The sequence below is a fragment of the Poeciliopsis prolifica genome, unplaced genomic scaffold (assembly GCF_027474105.1).
Source record: "Poeciliopsis prolifica strain line A6 unplaced genomic scaffold, Auburn_PproV2 SCAFFOLD031, whole genome shotgun sequence".
NCBI lineage: Eukaryota > Metazoa > Chordata > Actinopteri > Cyprinodontiformes > Poeciliidae > Poeciliopsis > Poeciliopsis prolifica.
Window position 1 is genome coordinate 5,890,001 of NW_026562406.1, and position 20,109 is coordinate 5,910,109.

The 20,109-nt window shown below is 41.8% G+C and overlaps 3 protein-coding genes across 4 annotated transcripts in view; 1 reads left to right on the plus strand and 2 right to left on the minus strand.

Annotated features, from left to right (window-relative positions):
- grk5l (G protein-coupled receptor kinase 5 like) overlaps positions 1–4,507 on the minus strand; it is a 35,510-nt gene extending 31,003 nt beyond the window's left edge. Inside the window, exon 1 of one of the 2 annotated variants that reach the window (XM_055050638.1) lies at positions 3,643–4,507. In XM_055050638.1, the coding sequence (XP_054906613.1) occupies positions 3,643–3,694 (52 nt within the window). In that variant the 5' untranslated portion in view covers positions 3,695–4,507. The remainder of the gene's footprint in view (positions 1–3,642) is intronic. The other variant, XM_055050637.1, reaches the window with a different exon arrangement.
- A 2,663-nt stretch (positions 4,508–7,170) lies between these two features.
- Positions 7,171–16,679, minus strand: lsm1 (LSM1, U6 small nuclear RNA associated). The gene is made up of 5 exons (XM_055050689.1): positions 16,068–16,679; positions 10,594–10,872; positions 10,400–10,468; positions 10,130–10,245; positions 7,171–7,698 (listed from the first exon to the last, which is right to left on the minus strand). Exons 2-5 carry the CDS (start codon positions 10,637–10,639, stop codon positions 7,528–7,530), a joined length of 402 nt encoding a protein of 133 aa, XP_054906664.1. The 5' UTR covers positions 10,640–10,872; positions 16,068–16,679; the 3' UTR covers positions 7,171–7,527.
- Positions 11,735–19,759, plus strand: bag4 (BCL2 associated athanogene 4). Its single transcript, XM_055050686.1, has 5 exons — positions 11,735–11,999; positions 12,457–12,576; positions 12,739–12,960; positions 14,302–14,571; positions 18,236–19,759. Exons 1-5 carry the CDS (start codon positions 11,922–11,924, stop codon positions 18,677–18,679), a joined length of 1,134 nt encoding a protein of 377 aa, XP_054906661.1. The 5' UTR covers positions 11,735–11,921; the 3' UTR covers positions 18,680–19,759.
- The last annotated feature ends 350 nt before the right edge of the window (positions 19,760–20,109 follow it).

Consider the following 20,109-nt stretch of genomic DNA (forward strand, 5'->3'; position numbering starts at 1 on the left):
TAATTGGAGGGTTTCATGTGCATTCATGCTACAGCGATCAACTTAAGGTCCAGACTTTGACTAGGCTACTCTAAACCTTCCTGGTGTGTTCGGATTATTGCTCATACCCTAAGTGACCTTCTCGTCCAGGATTTTCCAGTAGATAGAAGGATTCACGGGTTACTCAGTGATTGCAGCTCTCCCGGACCGTTACACTGCCATCAGCATTTGTGACGGTGATACTTTTTTTTCTGAAACGTCGTGTCGGTTTTACACCAGATGCAGCGTTACGCACACGTTGGAAAAGTTCAGCTTTTGTCTTTTCATTTTGCCCAATTTTTTCCCGAAAGTATTGGAGATTATCGAGGTGTATTTTTATCATACGTTAGATGTGGTTTTGCTTTCTTCTGGTTTTCTGCAGTTTGAACTCTTCTACAAATCATTACTGAATCATGAGGAATGTGAGTGTTGCAGTGCTTTACATGTTATCCTGCATGTTTTTTTTTTGTGAACTAAGTATTTTTTTTATCGTCACTTTCTATTTTTTTTTTTTTTAGATTAGGGAATAATTTGTTGCTTTTGGTTTACTTGATGTTGTCAGACAGGTTTGGGCTCAGGATTTTTTTAGTAGGGAACATTCTAGTTAAATTGAATGTGGTTCATTATATAGGCACTTACAGCTTCAAACAGGGACAGGTTGGTTTAGGAATCTTTTGTCCTCTTATAAAGAATATACTTATTTGAACGCTTATTTTTTACATCTTCTTGAAAGTGATCTGAATCATTCAAATATGACATCGGAAGCAAAAGCAGAAGATGTCTGTAAGGGGGCAAATACTTTTTCCATATGTCTGCGTGTCCAACATTTGGTCGACGGAGCGCCTGTTCTGCTGGGTGCATCAGTAGCTATTTAATTCTGTGCCTGGCTGTCACTCACACTGTTTCACTGATGCAGGATGTGTGAGAACGCTGGCATAAACAAGCCAAAGGCTGCAGTGTAAACTGGGCTTTCCTGTTGTGCGTAGCTGGGAGCTTTTTGGACAGACAAGGCTCGCCTCTGCCTTCAGCTCCAGCTCGAGATGATCACGCATAAACAAACAAAGAGCAAACAGTCTTTATTTGCTCCACTTACATTCTCCGGCCCGTTGCTAGTTCGTGATCCGAGGTGAACCTGTGCGCTCGCTCACTTGCTCTGCCACGCTTTCGTGTGAGGGAGACGTTCTCGGCACACGGGGCGGTGTGTGTGTGTGTGGGTGTGTGTGTGTGGGGGTGTGCATGTGTGTGTGTGTGTGGAGGTGGGGTGGTGGAGGGGGGAGATCTGCAGAGCACTGGCGCTGGGCCGTGTAATACAAAACTTCTAATGATTCTCACTGGTAAACGATTTGACCAGTAATGGACTTGCAACAACCTGCAACATGTTTCGGTGAGGGCACGGCTGCAAATCTGCTGGGGAAGTCTCACACTGAAGCATCTATACGGACGTTGATAAAGCTGCTCAGAAACTCCAAATACTGCCTGAGGGAGGCCGTGTTTTTCCTCGTCAACGACGGGCCGAGTGAGACCCGACAGAGCAGCTGGGACGAGCCGGATCTGCTGTGGTTCATTAGCTGCCCTTATTAATTCATGAAGCTCGATTCTGCCGGCCCGTTTGCTCTCCGCTGCCATTAAATGAGCACGCAGTCTGATCCATACGCAAACGTGCTTCTGATACCTCGTCAGCTTTCTAGTCATTTGCTTCATGATTCCTCCCAAAACACTCTCTGCCATCGCTGCCAATGATATCATTACCCAAAAGGTAAAGCTGGAAAAGCTGCTGGAAAGTTCGCCAAATGGGTAAACTGGGAAACCACGTGTGTCTGCAACCTCAGGTGTGCAAATGAGCGCCCTTCGCCAAAGCACTGGCTTTGAATACCTCACGATAACATTATGATGCCTCTCTAGTATTTTCCTATTTTTGTAGACTTTTGTTCTTTTTTGGAGGGTAGAGCTTTGCAATTTCGCGTAAAGTTTTTTGCTCTCAATTTTTCACTTATGGACCATTATTATTTTCCGTAACTGTGGAAACAAGAGTGTGGGGTTTTTTTTTTTCGCTTTTGTCCATTTACTTTTTACAATAAGGCACATCCTCAAAGCTCAAATATATATCTGAACTATGACCCCAAAATCCAGTGCAGTTTAAAAAGGAGACTTTGTGGATGGAAAAGCAGAGAGAGAAGGAAGACTTTCAAACCATCTCTCCAGTAGATAATAATAATAATAATAATAATAATAATAATAATAATAATAACAATAATAATAACAAGTGAGGAACATATCCCGGACTCCAATGTCTCTCTGGCGCGGCTTTCAAATCAAACGACCAGACAGAGGTTTAAAAAGGAGCAGCAAAAGCAAGTGAGGTGGATTAGCAGTGTTTGCTAGCAACCAATGGTGTCGTCCAGGACACGTTGCTGTGGAATATCATCTCTGCTGTGCTGATACCGAGCTGTTGTCGTGTCACCAGGGTCATGGGACTGAGATACAGCAGAGGGCTTGCAGTCAGAGGAGTTTTCAGATCACAACACTGACTGCTACAGGAGTGAATCACCGTCCACTGTGAAGATACTTGAGCAATATGATTTACAACATTTAATTTTCCTTTGAGAGTCTTTTTATTATTATTATTATTATTTTATGGTCTTCTGGTTTTGTTTACATCGGACACTCCCATGCGACCGACCTAGTGACGGATTCATCCCACTTAAGGAGAGAGTATGGAAAATAACAACGAAAAAAAAGCTGACAAGAATTACAAATGCAAAACCTGCAGAGACAGACACACAGATTCCTACAAAGAAGACAACCAGTTCACACTCCACGCTCAGATTCGGGCCTTCCTCCTCAAAAGGGGGAGATAATGGACCCAGCTATCAATTCAGACCCAGGGTTGAAGCTGCATGTGGCCTTCTCAAGACATCTGACTCTTTTCCACGCTGACAGCCAGAGAGCCTCTGGCATCCCCCCCTCTAGCCCCCCACCTCCTCCCTCCTCGCATAGATTTCAACACCGGTCACGTCATCGGATCGCCATCCAAACGCCAGCCGCCAGCCTGCACTCATGTATTCCCTGTGCAGAAGGGAGTTATTTCTCCCTGCCTCAGTGCGTGCTTTGTCGCGCAGAGACGTTGCGAAAGGGCGCCTTCATTTGCACAGACAGCGAAAGCGGATGTGTGAGGCAGCCCCCCCCCCTCCCCTCCCCTCACACACACACACACTGCACCCCACTGCGCCCCCTTCACATAATGTGTCGGAGAAGCGAGGAGGAGGGAAGAGACGATCAGTCAAAAACCAGGGGGAATAAATCGGCCTGCGAGGATGATTTTGACAACAGGAAGAGAATATCCTGGTTGTGTTTTCATGTTGTCAGTAATGTATTGCATAAGCTCCCCCTCCTCCCCCTGCTTTCCTCGGCGCTCTCTCTCTATTGCATCTGTAGGGTCTACCTGAGACTACGGTCCGCAGGCTGATGCTCTCTCTGCGATCATTCCCATCTTTTCTGCACACTGAGCGCAAAATGTCACCCAGCCGGAGCTGGCTCCCCCCCAATACCCCCCATCACCACCACCACCACCCCTCCACCTCCCAGCCTCTATACACACACAGCTTCTTTGCGGAGTCGACTTACCCTCTCTGGCTTTTAGCAGTACAGTGTTGGCTACTATGTTCTCCAGCTCCATCAAAAAGAGAAAAATCCTAAATGCTGAGTGCGCGCGCGGAGTGGGGGGGACGACAGGGGATGGGGGAGAGAGAAAGAGAGAGAGAGAGAGAGAGAGAGAGAGAGAGAGAGAGAGAGAGAGAGAGAGAGAGAGAGATTGGGTCGCTGGAGCTTCTGCAGAGGAAAAACAGCGTCCTTCAGCCGGTGCCGGCGACGGGGATCGTTTCCTTCACTCCTCGTCGAGATCCGAGCAGGTCTCTCTCATATCAAAGTCGTGAAGGGTGAAACGGGATGCCGCGGGTTTGCTTGCAGTGTAAGTTGGGCATGGTTCTTGTTGTGGGCTGGACGTGCAGCGCTGCATTTCTACTCCAGTCGCCCCAAAACCATTCCATGCGCAACGCGGGCGCGAAATGATGTCCGCGGCGGAAAGCGGCCAACTCGGAGGATCTCGACGCCAGCCAATCTGGGGTTGTCTCGGCGGACGCTTTACGCCGACGCGCCAGAGTAGCACCAGCTTTACAACGGCACAGGTTGGCTGAGTGCACCAGAGAGGACATCGGCTCGGTCCCCCTCCTCCTTCTGCTGGTGCGTAATCAGCGTAGGCTGGGCCTCTCCGCCACAGCCGCGTCAAGCTGCAGGCATTACAGCCACCGGATTGTGCATCAAAATAAAAGCACGCACAAATGATACAAATACATCTGGACTGGGCCGGGTTTTAGAAAAGTGGTCAGAGGGGCAGGGAGAGGGCCCCAAACATTTTTGTTTTTTTAATTAATGCGTATAATATATTGTGCTTTATATGAAACGCATATGAGATGCATTGATTTAATATTTGTGGATTTTTGTGAATGTGAATAATAATAAAGTATTTGAAAATTATGAAGTCATAGTAAGTTGTTTGGGGAACAACATGGAGCTGCTGCATTAATTCATCTCCAGCACGACCTACACATGCATTGTTTTCATTAGTAGAAGAACTTCTCCGTAGTGGATATGGCACCAAACTGACTCCAGTACAACATTACACCCTGCAGGAAAAAGGTGACAGGCCTGGAGGTGCTGAAAGTCATGACAGTGACATACAGAAGATGTAAGCGAAGTGTGAGCTGCAATCAGCACTGAGGTCAATGCTGGTCATTCTGATTATGAAGCAAACGATGGAAACGCTTGTCATGTTCCTCCAAGCAAGATAATCTATGTCCAAAAATGGCAAAATGCGTCAGTCTTCATCTCCATGTGAACTCCAAGGAAACTATGTGCTGAAAACATAATAAAGACAGAACCGGGGCCTACGAGTGTGGCAATAAATCATGTCTGAGGTATCAAGTCATGTCAAATGTCATTTAAATCCTTCATAAAAAATGCATCATCTATACTGGTGTCACAGCAATCAAACCCTTTTACTGTCTCCATAGTATTTTGACAATTTATCTTTGGCTCTGAGCTCCAATGTGTTGAGGCCAGAAGGCCTCTTTGTCATCACCCTCATCTTTAACTTGATCCACAGATTTAAACTGTGGCTCTTGCTGGTTGCTTTGTTTCAGTCAAAGGAAACATGTTGGTTAGATTAGAAGTTTTATTTTAGACATAAATCTGACACATTATTTGAATAATTTTGGACTTGATTCTATGTTATAATTCTATGCCCATTAACATCACGATGTTAATGGGCCTTTAAAAAAAAAACTGACATCCTGACACTCATGGGTCTTGAAACTAAAGCTGGTTAATGGCCATTTTCCTTAAGTGCTAAAGCAGACAGATTTAATAACAGTTTTGAAACTTCCCACTTCGATCCATACCCTGAGGAATCTACAGCTCAGCACATAAGTCTTTTTTCTGTTGATGTTGTGATGTAAACGCTCCGTGCTTGAATGCCAGCGTGGAGCTTGAAAATGGAATGAGCAAAGACAGCCGTCGTCTAATGTGCATCATTATCTCCATTGTGTACCTCTTTGTCTTATTGATGAATTATGTAAAATGACAAATGATTGGGAGTGACTTTTCCTCTAAGATTGATTTGTTGGAAACGTGCATTGATCTTCGTAAATGTAATTTCTCAGGGGATCCAGGGATGATTTAGGACCAGGGGCTATTAGCCATCACTTCGATCGCACTTAATGCTACTTCCTTTGTTGGCATCACATGTCAAGCCAGGGTTCTACCTCGGTCCTTATGGGAAGGGGCCTTTGCAGCCAGCTGCAGAGAGATGTAATGGAAATAACTGCTAAATCATTTTAGATCGGACTTTTAACTTCTGTTCTGCCTTAAAACAGAGCCATCTCACAGTTGTAAAAGTATTCAAACGCCTTTAAATTATTGATATTTTCTCTCTTAACTATAATTTTGGATGTGTTTTATTGGAATGTTGTGTTAAATCTACACACTGCAGTGAATTAATTGTAAAATAGAAACATCCATAATTTTCTAAACTCAAGCTCCTTTGCTCTGAGAATCTCACCGTCTGTCTTCAGAAGATACATATTTACAAAACAGAATGCAACACTGTGTAATTTAATCTTATGATAAATAAAGACGTCCTTTGAAGATCTCAGATGTTTCTTAGGGAACATTAGAGAAGAAACAGCATCATGAAGATCATGAAGAGAGGCCAGGGAGGAAGAATGTAATGAAGCCATTTGATTCAGGCAGACCAGACTACAAACTGCTCCAAAAGTTTGCAGGACACCTTCCTGTGAGAACTGGAGCTCGGGATCCCTGACATAATACATACAAGAGGCCTGTGGTAACTCTGGAGGAGCTGCAGAGATCCACCGCACCAAAGGAAGTCTGGCAAGGATAAAGTTTACTAAAGAGGTGTGAAAATATATGCATTAATGTTTTCAAATATTTTACCAAATTAGGCAAAAAATACTTACACTCGTCCCTTCAAATTATAATAAAAAAAAACCTATTACAAAAAAAACTGAAATTAAGCACCAATTCGCAACTTTTATTTTGAAGACGTGAGGAAATCACATGCTTTATAAAGTTACTTTAACTTGCTCAGGGAACCTTTCCTTCACAGACAGGCTGTGTGTCTCAACCCTGCATTAAACAAGTTGTGATGCTAATGACATTAAACATATTGAGCAGCGGAACAGGGCAAAACCATGTGGCAGTGGCAATAATTGGTTTAATAGTAGGCTGCACGCAAAATACGTCTCCCGCACGGGAGCTCTATTACATGATCATTAGTCCAGACAATTAACAGGCAGATTATAAACTGATGATGGCAGACAGGATCGATCTGTCCGGACGCGCCATGATCTCTACAACAGGACACCGGCTGTCTGATCCACTGATCTGCCTTAATCCAATTGCCACAGTGAATGATGCCTTTTGCTTGTAGATCTGCAAAGTCCCTTGTAGGAGGTCACGCTGCAGGACGCGCCCTGGTTATTCTAAAAATAAGCTGCTTTTATAGCAATGCATACATCAGGGACAGAGGAACAATGAGATGATGTGATTATACGTTTTCCCAAGCAGCTCCCGTAATGACAAACTAATCATTCGTTTATTTGAGAAAGTAGTGCTCATCATTAGCAGACGCAGACATCCTCAAACATGAAAGCTCACCATGTTGTAACGAAATACAAAGTGCTTTTATATACTCAAAACTACTAACAGTAATCTGGAAAAACAATTTTTTTTGTACTTTACTGCCATGATCTCACAAAACTGAGGTGAGCTGATCACATTTTCCTTCAAATACGTCCAATAAAAATCAACGAGTACAGTAAATGGATGCAACTTGATAATTCTGCCCACAAAACACTAAACTCCTCGGTTCAAAGGTACAAGTTACAAGTCCGATACAAACTGAGAAAAAAAAAAAAAATATGGAAAGCTGCTTTAGTACTCGTCCAAGTTATCCGCTTTGGGAATGGAGAGGCCTCGGTCCTTCAGGACCTGCATCTTGACTTTCTCCGTCTCCTGCTTGGCTTGCTGCTGCAGCCGCTGCTCCTCTAGGATCTCTTCGATGGAGACCTGCTGCAGGATGGTGTCGCAGGGCTTATCCACGTCCTACAGAAAGACACACACTCCACGTCACCTTCAACTTTACTAAAGATCCACACGTTATATTCTCTGCTACTTCAAACACCGACTCCCCAACTGTTCTGCAACTAATGTTTCAATAAAGGGAGCCAGCAAAAAAAATTATCAGCAGCATTCATACCCGTTTACCAGCGATTTTTAAAAAATTAAATAATGAGAAACACATAACTGATTAAATTAACCTAAAATGGTAAATGACACTAAATTAGACAAAGCTCTAAATCAAAGCGATGATCATGTTATCATCACATCCATACACTTGATCTCGCCTTAATGTAAATAGGTTATACATTAAATAGAACTGGGATTCATGTAACAGTAAATACAGGCAGAACAGTAACTGCCATGTTTACATTTTTTTATCGTAGCAAAAAATCTCATGTCAAACACGATTAATTTAGCACATTTACTTGAACACATGTCCACCCCCCTGCTCTCATTGGCGCCCCCTGCTGTTCAGATTTTGTACAACAACCCATGTGACAGAAGAACGGTTGGAGCATAGTGAGAAATCTTAACTACTCCTCTTTACACAATCTGTTTAGGTCACCAGAGTCCTTGGTTCTCTATCTTGCTCTCTTCAGCTCACTCACAAGGCTTTTTGTTTTGATTTGGGACTGTGATGACCTTGGAAGAAGGTTAATTTTTGCCTGGTGTTCCATTTTTGCGTCGTTTGGCCATATGAATCGAGTCATTATTCTGTTGAAAGGCCAGATGATGCCCCATCTTCACTTTGTTATCAACACAACAGATATTTTTTTGCATCCTTGAATGTCAAGCAGTCCATGAATCAACAAAATCTTAACAAGATTTCAATGGGCTTTTGGAAGAGAGCAGATCTTCCACAACAAATGACAATCGACATGATGTGATTTTCCACAAATTTATCTTTAACACTACACACACAGACCTGCAGTGTGTGCTGCAGAACAGCTCAATCTTAGCCTCATCCAACCATGGTTCCAGTTAAAAATTACAGTTGAGTTACATCCAGCATGTTGGAGAAACAGCTTTTATTTTTAGACCCATTTCCTAGTTTAATAGTAGCTCTAACAGTATATACAGACCAAGTTTAGCTTAGCTGCATTTTTTCCCCTTAATAGACATTTTCTGATTTACACAAATGTATGCAGCCCCATAATGTTCAAAAAAAAAAAAAGAAGAAGAAGAAGCCTGTTATCTACTCTTTCACATTTTGAAGCATGTCTAAGGGAAATGTTCCTGTGTGTCATGTCACATTTTCACCTCAGTAGAAAACTTCATTAATTTTCAAAAAGCCAGGATTACAAATAAATGCTTCAGTTACATTATGTTTATATGAATGAAGTGTTAGGAGTAACATTTGTAACTTGTATTTCTTTATGTGTGACTGTTTTCTGGCTGAATAAATGTAGTCAAAAGAAAAGCTGGATTTCTTTGTCTGCATTTCTCTGAGAGATATGAAGCTCACGCAATAGAAAAACAAGTTTATTTAAAGGCTTTTTACACATCTTTATCAGGGGAGATAAAAATAGTGGAGGGCTCTGCATGTTTGCTACTAACAGTAGTCATAGAAAGCATTCTGAAGCTAATGTAATAGTACAGGCTGTATTATTGCCAGTTCACGTTTAGGACTCAATACATGATGTACATTTAGAGTGTGACAAGCGTCTGGCTCTATGACTCATCCTGGCTCTGTGTGTTGGCCTAGAAGGTTGTTTGTCTCTGTAGTGCGGTCCAAAATCAGTCTAGAGGTCAGTATGTCCTGGACAAGAAGAAATCTCTACTATTTTCTGTTTTCAAAAGTGTCATGTTTTTGGTCTTACTGCGCTCACTTAAAGTATGTTCAATATTTGAAAATAAAATCTTCTTCTGTAGGGTTTGGACATTAGACTAAGTGTTTTCAACTTAGTTTTTAAGTGCCTTACATGAAGACTGATTACAGGAGAAATAAAAGGATATTTTCTTAGCTTTTTAAAGTTACTAACTTTAAGACATTTAGTTGTCCTATGGGGTAAATAAATATTTTGTTTCATTATTAAATTTGAACTGAAACTGTATATTTTGGCAAAGAAACTTTTGAAAATATTCCTACATCAGTCCTCCAAATGAGGTGTTTTGATAGACACTTATTGAATAAACTGCACTAAGTGTTTAAATACAAGTTAAAACGTATATTACGTTAAATCTATTCTTTTACAATCAAGTAAAAAAACACACAAAAAAACCTCATGAAATCATGATCACCTTTTTAGCCACAAAACAAACTTATGTTACAGCATCATCATTGCCACCTGGGGATATTTTTCATCTGGGCTTGAGTAAAATGAGCCTAACACTTGACCTGCAGCGTTTGTTCGGTTTAATTTCACCAGTTTGCATCGCAGTAACAAAATGAGTAGAGTGAGAATGCCAGTACCATCTCTCCAAGCAGAACCACATTTTCCCCTCTCACGATGAAGATGCCTCTCGGGATGTCTCCAAACTTTTTCCCCACGTGGATGCGCTCCACCGTCTGGTGAAACACCAAATTGGCTGAGAAAAACAAAAGCAGGACGCACGTCAGAGAGCTGTCGGTAACAGATGTGCGAATGGTGAACGAATGAAGCAAACCGAACTGATTCGACTCGATTATCTAGTGTGAAGAGAAAACATGAATAAAAGTGGAGCTGGTTTGAAGAAGCTGTACCAAACTGGTCGATGCTCCTGAGGTAACCAATCAGAGTTCTGCCATCTCGGAGCAACACCAGGTGCTTTTCTGCAGGGGAGAACCGGACACCGAGCCGAGCATTAAATCACACAATCAATGTGCATACAGGTATTTCTCTTCAGAGAAGCATGATATGCTGAGTAAATGAGGAATAACTGATGCTTCCGGCTTACTGTCGATGTCGTCAATGAGGCTCGCCGTCCCTGGCACGTAGTTCATCTTGAGCTTCGGTATTTTTCACTTCCAACACATTCATTTATAGTCAAGCCATGAATATTTCAGAATTTGTTCCTTTTAACATCTGCGCAGGAAATGCCCTCTTCTTCTACTATTACTTGACTGAGGTTGCCGTCATTCGACTTGCACTAGCGCCACCTGCTGGTTCAAGGAGATGGTACTTGCTGCTACAAAAGTGAGCAAATCTTCACTTGCTCGTAGTCATGAATGTCTCACTACGAAAATGAAAGAAAAAAAAAAACTACACCAGCATCTTAATATTACACTATTTCCTCATTTTTAAATTTCTTTTTTTTTCTTACCTGGTATATGCATTCCCTCTGCAAAATGGGGATGTAGAGTTAAAACTACATTCCCATTTTTGTCTGAGTACTTAATTTCCAGACAAAAAATTAAGAGTGATTCCATAAACATTTGTAAAAGTAGGGTTCGGAAAGGAAAGAATAAGCAAGTTTGTTGAATTTTCTGACCCCAATCTACCACAATAGTGTTCAATTAATCGACGTGGAGACTATGGGAGGGACTATGGGAGGCATAAATTCCCACGCACCCCTTAAACCTGGTGGAAAATGTTGAAGATTTAATATCTCCAGTGGTTTGGTCAACAAAATATTAAACGCCATAGAACAAAAATAGAATATTACACTGTTACTCATATTCCCATAAAATAAAATGTTTAATGTATATCAAACTTTTCAAAGACAGACCCCATCAAAAGACATGCTAAAATAATGTATTATTAAAATAATATAGTTTGAGTCTATTTTGGATTCTTATCAGCTCTTCAAAGACTCTTTTGACGTAGACGTGCCTCCAAAGATCGTTTATAGGCGACTGATATTGTACAGTTTCATAAGATTAGTTTTAAAAAAAAGTATTTGAGGAAAATACTTATCATGTAAGCACAACAAGGTGGTACTGATAATTTTACATTTCTGTTATTGCAATGTGAACACATTTAGAGTACATGTTAAGGCTGATCACTCTGTAAAGATTTCCACGATGCCATAAAAATGCGTCAGAGTGAAACATCTTAATATTTTGTTCCCTCTTTGTGCTTAAAGAGACAGGCCAGTACTTCCCTTTGCTTCGCCTGACTATCGTTTCCCGACTTTAATCTGACGACCTGCACTTCCGCGAAGGAACTGGGAATGCTGACTGCTTAAATAAGTATCGCTGTGTTAGTTAAAGGTTTTTTTTCTTTACAATGACAGATGACGGGACGGCTGGCCGCAAACGCTCGTAGCTAAAACATCACCATCAAATGCAGTCAAATCTGAAACCTGACTGGCCCTCGACTTGTAACTCGGGAAATAACCACGGAAACTGGAACAGCGCTATGGTGAGTGAATGAAAACGGTCTAAATAGTCATATTTGCTTTATAAAAAGCAATGTAATGTATTTAATATCAAGAAAATAAAACCTAGGGGAAGTAGTGTTTGATACCGAAGTGGCTTACGTAGAGAGCTGTTAAAGTATTAGCTGCACAGCTAACTGAGCTAGCTGGCATTATGTAAGAGTTACAACTAGCTTGCTTTTACAGCTCCTGTTTAGGTTTTGGCTTTTTCACGAGACATGACCTTCGTGTTAGCAATATTTAATCTGACACGTGAGTAAATTTAGTTTAGCTGCAGCGTATGAAGACTTTGTCCTGAACCCGTCCGGCCAGTAATTGAGCCATTGTAATTGTTAAGTCAGACATTGTTTGTTTAAGGACAGGCAGTCTGACTGTGTCAGCTACCACTTCCTGTTAAACGTTAATGTTCTGCTTTTTCTTTCCTGTATATTGCATTTACAGGATGCTCCCCAGTACCCAGCTTACCCTTCACATTACTGGTATCCACAGTCTCACTCCACCGGACACTATGCAAACACTTATCCCTCGGGATCAGATGTTCAGCAACAGTACAATCCGCAGGTACAGCTCATTATGCAACACAACCCGACATGCCTTGGTCCAAACGAGTTGATCTTCCCAAGTCTCTCCTGAATGCTTTTCATTTGTCTCATATTTATATTACGGCTACATAAAACTGCACATTTCTACAAAGAGTAAATCTATTCTTTGCTTTGGTTAAAGGTAATGCCAGGAGGCTATCCAAACGGCCATGGAGTCTACAACACTGCACAAAACCAGTATCCAGCGAGTGGTTTTCATCCATCCAATCCTTTCTACTGTGCTGACCCCCAGAGAAGTTCCTACCCTGGGCAAGGCTGTCCGGCTGAGCAGAGCGGTGGGCCTTCGGGCCAACCACACACCCAGCACCAGCATCATCATTATTCTGGTCCGCACTGTCAAGGGGTGAGATGATGCTACACCTGAAATGCATGAATCAAATCAGTTTGCTATCTAGTTCTGAACAGACGAGTAAATGGGGTGAGGAATCTCCTAGATTTGTGAGAAAAATATTGGATAAAAGTAGGGCGGAAACGATTCCTTGAGAGATTTGACTACTTCGATTATTAAAATTCCTCTAGGAAAATGTATCTGCCTTGAAGCTTTAAGTTATATTTTATTATTTAATACACCTGTTTCTGCCGGGTTATTATTTGCGCTGCGCAGCGCTCTCACTTCCGTCTGAATTGTTGACGGGAGCCAAGTGGAAGCAGCGTAATGTCCAGATTTCAAGTTCGGCCGTGGGGATTTTATTGATCGGTGATAATGTCTGGGTCTTTGTTGTTTATCGGGGGACCAATAAGCATCCTTAAAATGACTGGTGCGATGCCTGGAGTTCGGCAGTCTTTTTTTCCCGCATGGGGGCGCTGCAGGTGTATTTATGCAGGTAAGTGGATAGGCTGAAAGCTGCGGGCGACTGCGCATGAGATGCAAGTGTAGCTTTATGGACGAACCGGAAAATGTTATTTTATATCATCGGAGTCTCAACAAATGTGTGGCTGAGCTCATCGTGGAGGAACGTAGCTGGTCGATGTTTCGGTGTGAAGGTATCAAATCCCGTCGCTAACATGAACACAAAAGCTATAAATGTTTGGGCAAAGTGAGAGTTCATCTGTTAAACTGACTAGAAATGAATATTGGCATTTTTTATAAGCGTATTTGTGAGCCTTTCTCTTTATGATTGAATTGAATATAATTTCAGATTTTTGTATGACTTTTCTTCAGATTAACTCAGAAAGTGAGCTGCTGTTGTTACAGGTTAATTTTCTAAACTGCAGAAAAGTTATTGTTAGGGAAGCTCAACTGTGAAAAATTGGACCAATGCTGATATGTGATAGTAATACTGCTGTTTTGTTAGATTAACCAATGTTCTATTTTATTATTTTTTTTTATCCAATTACTCGATCAATCATAAGAATAATTGATAGATTACTTGATTACTAAAATATTTGCTCACAACGGCCCTAGATAAAAACAAGGTGCATAATCATAACTTCAGTTCGCAGTTCAGATTTTCTAACAGCCTGAGACGAGCTCCGTAGCGTGGTGCTGGATTTGCTTTTAAAGTTTGCCTGAAGGCAGCAGGTGAACGCTTATGAACTGTATGGGAGCAGTCAGGCTTGCTTCAGTTTTGTCCTAAGAGAAAACCTTATCCTTAAAGTCATATTGATTTCCATACAAATGTGTTCATCCGTGCAATACTGAAAAGATGTTTTAAAAACCAACTTGTGTTTGCTGCTCCCTCAGGGTCCTGGATACCCATCTGGACCTTACTCCCACTACAGTGAAGGTGGACATGCTGTACCTCCTAATCCCCCCTATCCCACTGGGCAGCCGCTCCATCCCAGCCCTCAGGGTGATGCTTGGGGGCACACAGGGCCATATGCTCCCTCACAGCAGCAATGGCACCCAGGGCAGCAGCCTTCACAAAACCACTATGGAAATCATGTCCGTCCAGCATATCCTCCAGCATGGCCAGGAACTGGAACTGGTGCTCCACCACCATATCAGCCCAAGGTAAGAATAACGGCAGTCAATTTGTTGAGATACATTCAGCATATTGCGTAAATACTCTTACTTATTTTGTCACATCACGGCTACAAAGTCTCTTTGAAAGAGGGATTCATGCAGTAGCTCAGCTTATTTATTAAGCAAAAGCCAAATATACTGAGGTTTCAGGATTTGTTTCACATTTGTGTTTAGCTCCTCCTGCTCGGATATAGACCCCTATAGGTCAGACTTAAATATTGTAGATGTTTGAAAGAGGCTTAGGATATAAAAAGTATCAGAAGCTTTGACTTTTAAATGGAGAACTGTTCAGTCATCCACAACTCTTTTAAATTTGTTTTAAAGTGGCAAAGGAAAATTCCTTGTAAGATGGATGGAACTAAATAAAGGATGACTCGAAACCAGTCAGAGACCAGAAAAAAGTGAGGGTTCATTTTCTACACGTAGTCAAAAGTACAATTAAATAGTTTTGATGAAAGGGTATTAATGTGTGAAACTGTGCAAAGTTCAGACTTTTATTTCTTTGGCAATATTTAAAAAAAAAATCAAGCATTCATCGTCCAATCTGACTGAGTTTAAACTGTTTGCAGAAAAAAATTGGCAGAAATGTTTTTCTAGATGTGCAAATCTTGTAGTTTCATACAGTAGAAGGTATGACTGAAGGGACGATTCCCCTGACTGCCTTGTCGGCCCCCTTTCTCTTTTCACATAATGGTACTAGCCCATATCCTCACGTGTGATTGGCCACAAGGCTGCAGTACTTCTGATCAAACCAAAGAATGTTACCACAGGGGCCTTGTTTCATTGGCTGATGCCCATTCTGCTAGTGGTATGTCTACCACGTGCATGGCCATCTCACAAACACAAGCTAATGTACATGCATTAGTAAACACATGCTAATGCAGAGCCAGAATACATTGTGGACTAGCAGAAAGTTTTTGCATCAACAATCGAAAAAGAATGGTTCTCCATTGCCAGTGGGGTATCTGTACTGGTGATGTCAGGTATCCTGATCGTATTTGTGGTAGTAAAATTCACAGATTTCCAAAATCAGAAACAGAATGCCTTGCTTGGATCAAAGCTTGTGCACAAATACATGAGCAGCTCAACCTTCCTAGGATTAACAAGAGCAAAGGAGTGTGTGCTGGTGTAAATATTATTGATTTGCTTTCTTTCTGACTGAAAAAAAAGAAAATCAATAATGAACACCTCCATCATGAACACCTTTTAGCTAAGTACAGCAAAATGGCAGTACTGATCCTAATTCTACACATTAAAGCTTGTCTGCTGCACAGCCTTACGTTAGCTAAACAGATCAATATGCAACGTGTATCTGACATACAGTAAAGATTTTTATTTTAGCAGAAAAGGCCTTTGACTAAACTGTTACAAGTTAGCCACTCCAGTGTATCAGGCCTGGGCACACTCAAACATTTGCCAACAAATCACAGGAATCACCCGCTGATTTCAAAAGTAATCTACAAAACGATGAATGCCCGACTTACCCAGCCTTGCAAGACCAATAGGCATCAGTGATCTTGTCCACAGCTATATTGATGCTGAGGTTTATCACTGCCGTTTTCCTCATCGACCGAAAGCGTTGTGCTGTGACGTGCACAATGTTGGAGCATCGTGGTTCAAACACCTTGATGTCATCCAAAAGAGATGACATTTACATTGTTAGTTCCTCTGTCCATTGTTGTAGCTGATATTTGGTGAAAATCCGAGCATAAATTATGCAATAATCGACTCAGAAATACTCTTATCAGTTCAAGTGGAATTCCCCATGTTTACATAGAAACAAAGCGCCGCGAGGCTTTGTTTGTGAGACTTTCTGGGTCGGTTGTGGGCGGAGCTTGGTAAGGTCCAGAGCGGAGCCACTGACAGAGAGCTGAGCAGCTAAAGGCTAAAAAACAAAACAAAACTGAGCGCTCGCTTGCGATCTCTCTCTCTCTCTCTTCCCCCTCAGCTGGTTTCTCGCCTTCCATTTCTCATGTGGTGCTGCTCTGTTTGTAGCACAACGATCCCTCCCCTACGCTGACGAACGGCTCTCGGTGAGGAGCCGTCGTTCATCTCAAAGAGCCGTTTGTTTCGCGACCGAAAGTATCCAAGATGGCGTCGCGGCAGAAGCGCCATGGTTGCATTCCACACTAAAAAAAAAAAAAAAAGAGAACGATGCCAGGGCCAATCACAATAAAAGGACGCATGCATCACACTGTTGGCCAGAAAGCACACAGCTGATTTGTACAATGTATTTGACACGTTGCTTAGCAACGGCGGTGACTCTTGAGGGGGGAGCTTCGAGCACACCGTTGTCTGCCATAAATGTCCCAGGTAACATTTCCACCTGCTCACTGTATTAATGCTAGCGCCTGCTTTTCACCTCATATCAGCGTTTATAGTCGTCTTCTGTAAAATGGAACATGGGTTCCGATGGGACTCGCTTGTCAGAAGCACAGTTCTGTGTAAGCCGGTATTGCACAGATGTTTCATTTGACCCATCTTTCTGCATTAAAATACTTTTCTGATGTAATATTCTAATTTTAAATGTTGTGTTTTCATTAGTAAGCCAAAAGCTATTCAGCATCAGTCTGTGTGGTCTTAATCAATATAATATTGTTCACATGCGAGCCGAGTTAATGGAGGGCATTAACCTTTCCTTAATATTTAGATTTATTTAACAGGTTGTGGGGGTTGACCAGAGTGATGCTCTTTCTCATTTTTAGCTCCCTCTTTCGTGGATCTAAAATGGCACAGACGAAAAGTAAACGATACCTGAGAAGGCGTTTTTCCTCTGCTGGAGATGTCTTGAAATTTGGCTGCACACAACCCGTTGTGCAAAAAGTCGCATTTCATGTTCAAATGTTTATTCAACAGAAGGATTCTTTAAGTCGGCTTTAATTTTGTTTGAATCAAATGCAACGTGATGCATAATTTGAATTATTTTCTAATTTAATGAACGTCAATAAGGGATTTATGCTAGGCTAAATTCTAGTCCATTCCCATCTTTAGGTTTTAGTGTTGATTCAAAGGAACTCAGTGTTTCACAAGTTTTGCATTTTTATGGAAGTTTGTTTTTTCATGTTTTGGTTCTGATTCTGGGGATGTAGAGTAGAACCAGAAAACCTTAGGTGATACAACAGAAGATTTTTAATGTATTTTGGTACTATGCCATTCAGTGATTTATTAACCAACAAAAGTATTTTAAAATCTGTTCTCTGAGCTACAGGGAGCCAGTGGCAGGACTTTAAAACTGCTGGTGCCCATTTCCAGTGAACGTTTTGGGCGAGAGGCAGGGTTCACCCTGGACAGATGACCGGTCTGTCACAAGGCCCGTCTTACTTATTTTTGTCCCTTTTTTTCCCCCAATGGGCTAAATACAAATAAATACTTTTTGATTTGTCATATTTATATTTGTAAAGAATAAAAGAATTACATATAATTGTTAGCCCACTTAACAATTCATCATCGTTTGATATTGATTTATTACAGAAATTGGCAAACAAAATGCATTAGTTTAGTTGTAACATGACAAAATGTGAGAGGAGTTTGAATATTTTTGTATGGTACTTAAGAAATTATTCTTTGTTCTTTTTTTTTTTTTTTTTTTTGAAACAATATTTTTCTAACTGCTGTTGTAAAGCTTAAATACACTGTGTTTGTGGCATTGTAGGACCAACAGCAACAGCGAACCCCTCAGGTGGGACCTAAACCCAGGTCAGCTCCAGCCCCGAATCCCCCCAACGGAAAGCCCACTGAAATAAGCTCACCTCCACAGATTTACAGCAAAGTTGGGCGGAGCGATCCCGGTCCTTCTCAGCCCGAGCCCCAACCACCAACCGCTGCGGTCGGACCTCAGCCGCTGAGCGACAACCCCGGGCTCGCCAAGGTCCAGCAGGTCATGGCCCGGGTTCAGCTGCTTCAGGAAGACGTTGACGAGTTTGTCGGGAGAAAAACGGACAAGAGCTACCGGTGTCTGGAGGAACTGCTGACCAAAGAGCTGCTGGAGCTGGACTCTGTGGAGACTCAGGGACAGGAGACTGTTCGACAAGCCCGCAAAGAGGCCGTGCAGAGAATTCAGGCCATTCTGGACCAGCTGGAGAAGAAAGCTTTCTGAACAAAACCTTATTTATCTGCCTGTTACTTGCTTATTATTATTTTCTTTGCTCAGATCTTCCATGGACAATCGGAGGTGTTTAGTCTCCCTCTGCAGAGCTGTAACAATATTTGCTGACATCTTGTCATTATCATTTAGATGAGGTAACAGACATGGAACCCCCCCCACAGGAATAGACACACCTCTGATTTAAAGTTTGAAAAATCCTTTTGTGCTGGCAGTAAACATAAAACTTGTATATCATAAGTGACTTTCAGCCTCTGTGAGTGACTGAGCTCATCTCTTACATCATGCCCTCACCAACATGGCGCTTGGTCCTGCTGTTTGTGTTTATTACGTCGTGCCACACGTTCAAACCATCCTCAGGATATTCGGTCTGTTTTCATCCTAACCTTCTCGGGACAACACACACACACGCACACTTCCTCGGCTGATTATTGTAACATTTGCATGGTCATGCTGTTGTCCTCTCTTGTGACGGCTTTGGGTTGCACTCAGTTGCTCATAGTTGCCTCCTCATGTCTCTGCAGCAGCTGGTGCAGTGTTTCTCTTATTCTCAGCCTTGCATGAACTGTAGTGTCAGATAAGCGCTCACACAGCCTGTCACTCAGCCCGTATTGTAGCAGATTTAGTGAAACCCCCCCGCCCCCGAAGACCGCTGCCCTGTTCCCTCCAGCCACTGAGAGCGGAGACCTAAAATCAGACCTACATGTTGAACGCCCTATATTTCTCTATAGAAGCGAAGGACGATGTCAGCTGTTCCTTTTTAAAAGTAGAGTTTTCTTCCTCACTTTTTCTACACCTGTGAAAGTAGAATATTAAATTTTCAGTAAAGATGTATTCTTAAAGACAGTGTTAAATGCACAAGGATTAAGTTGGAGTTTGTTCATTATTTTGCCTCGGGCACAGATTCTTGTTTGGACTGCACATGTGCACTACAGGTCTTCGTCTCTGCACCCCTCTCACCTCCCATCTCAAACATTCTTGTTTTTGTTTGAAAAATGAAGAAAAAGTGCCATATTTGATATGGTGATTTTTATATCTGATCAGAAAGAGAATATTAAAAACAACCAAAAGGTTTGCATGGAAAATCTTTTTTTGCGTTGTTTATTTTTGTTGGTTTTTGCCTGTGATACACGTTGCCAACAAAAGCTGGAAGTCTTCTTGATTACGATTCAGTCAATTTCACTTTTTTGTTTTCCCTTCTTTTTATGTTCTTCACTGTTTTGTATTGACTTTTAATACAGTTTTAACATTTTCTATGAGCCACATTTATTTTTCTCGTTCCTGAAAGCAATTATTCGGTCTGATGTTAAAAAAAGAAAAGAATTGTCCTTCTTCCATCAAGTGAAAACTTGCCCTGGGGCAACACTCTTCTAGCCAGCTTTCACATCTTTAAATAGGCTGCTATTTTAATTCAAAAGCATAAC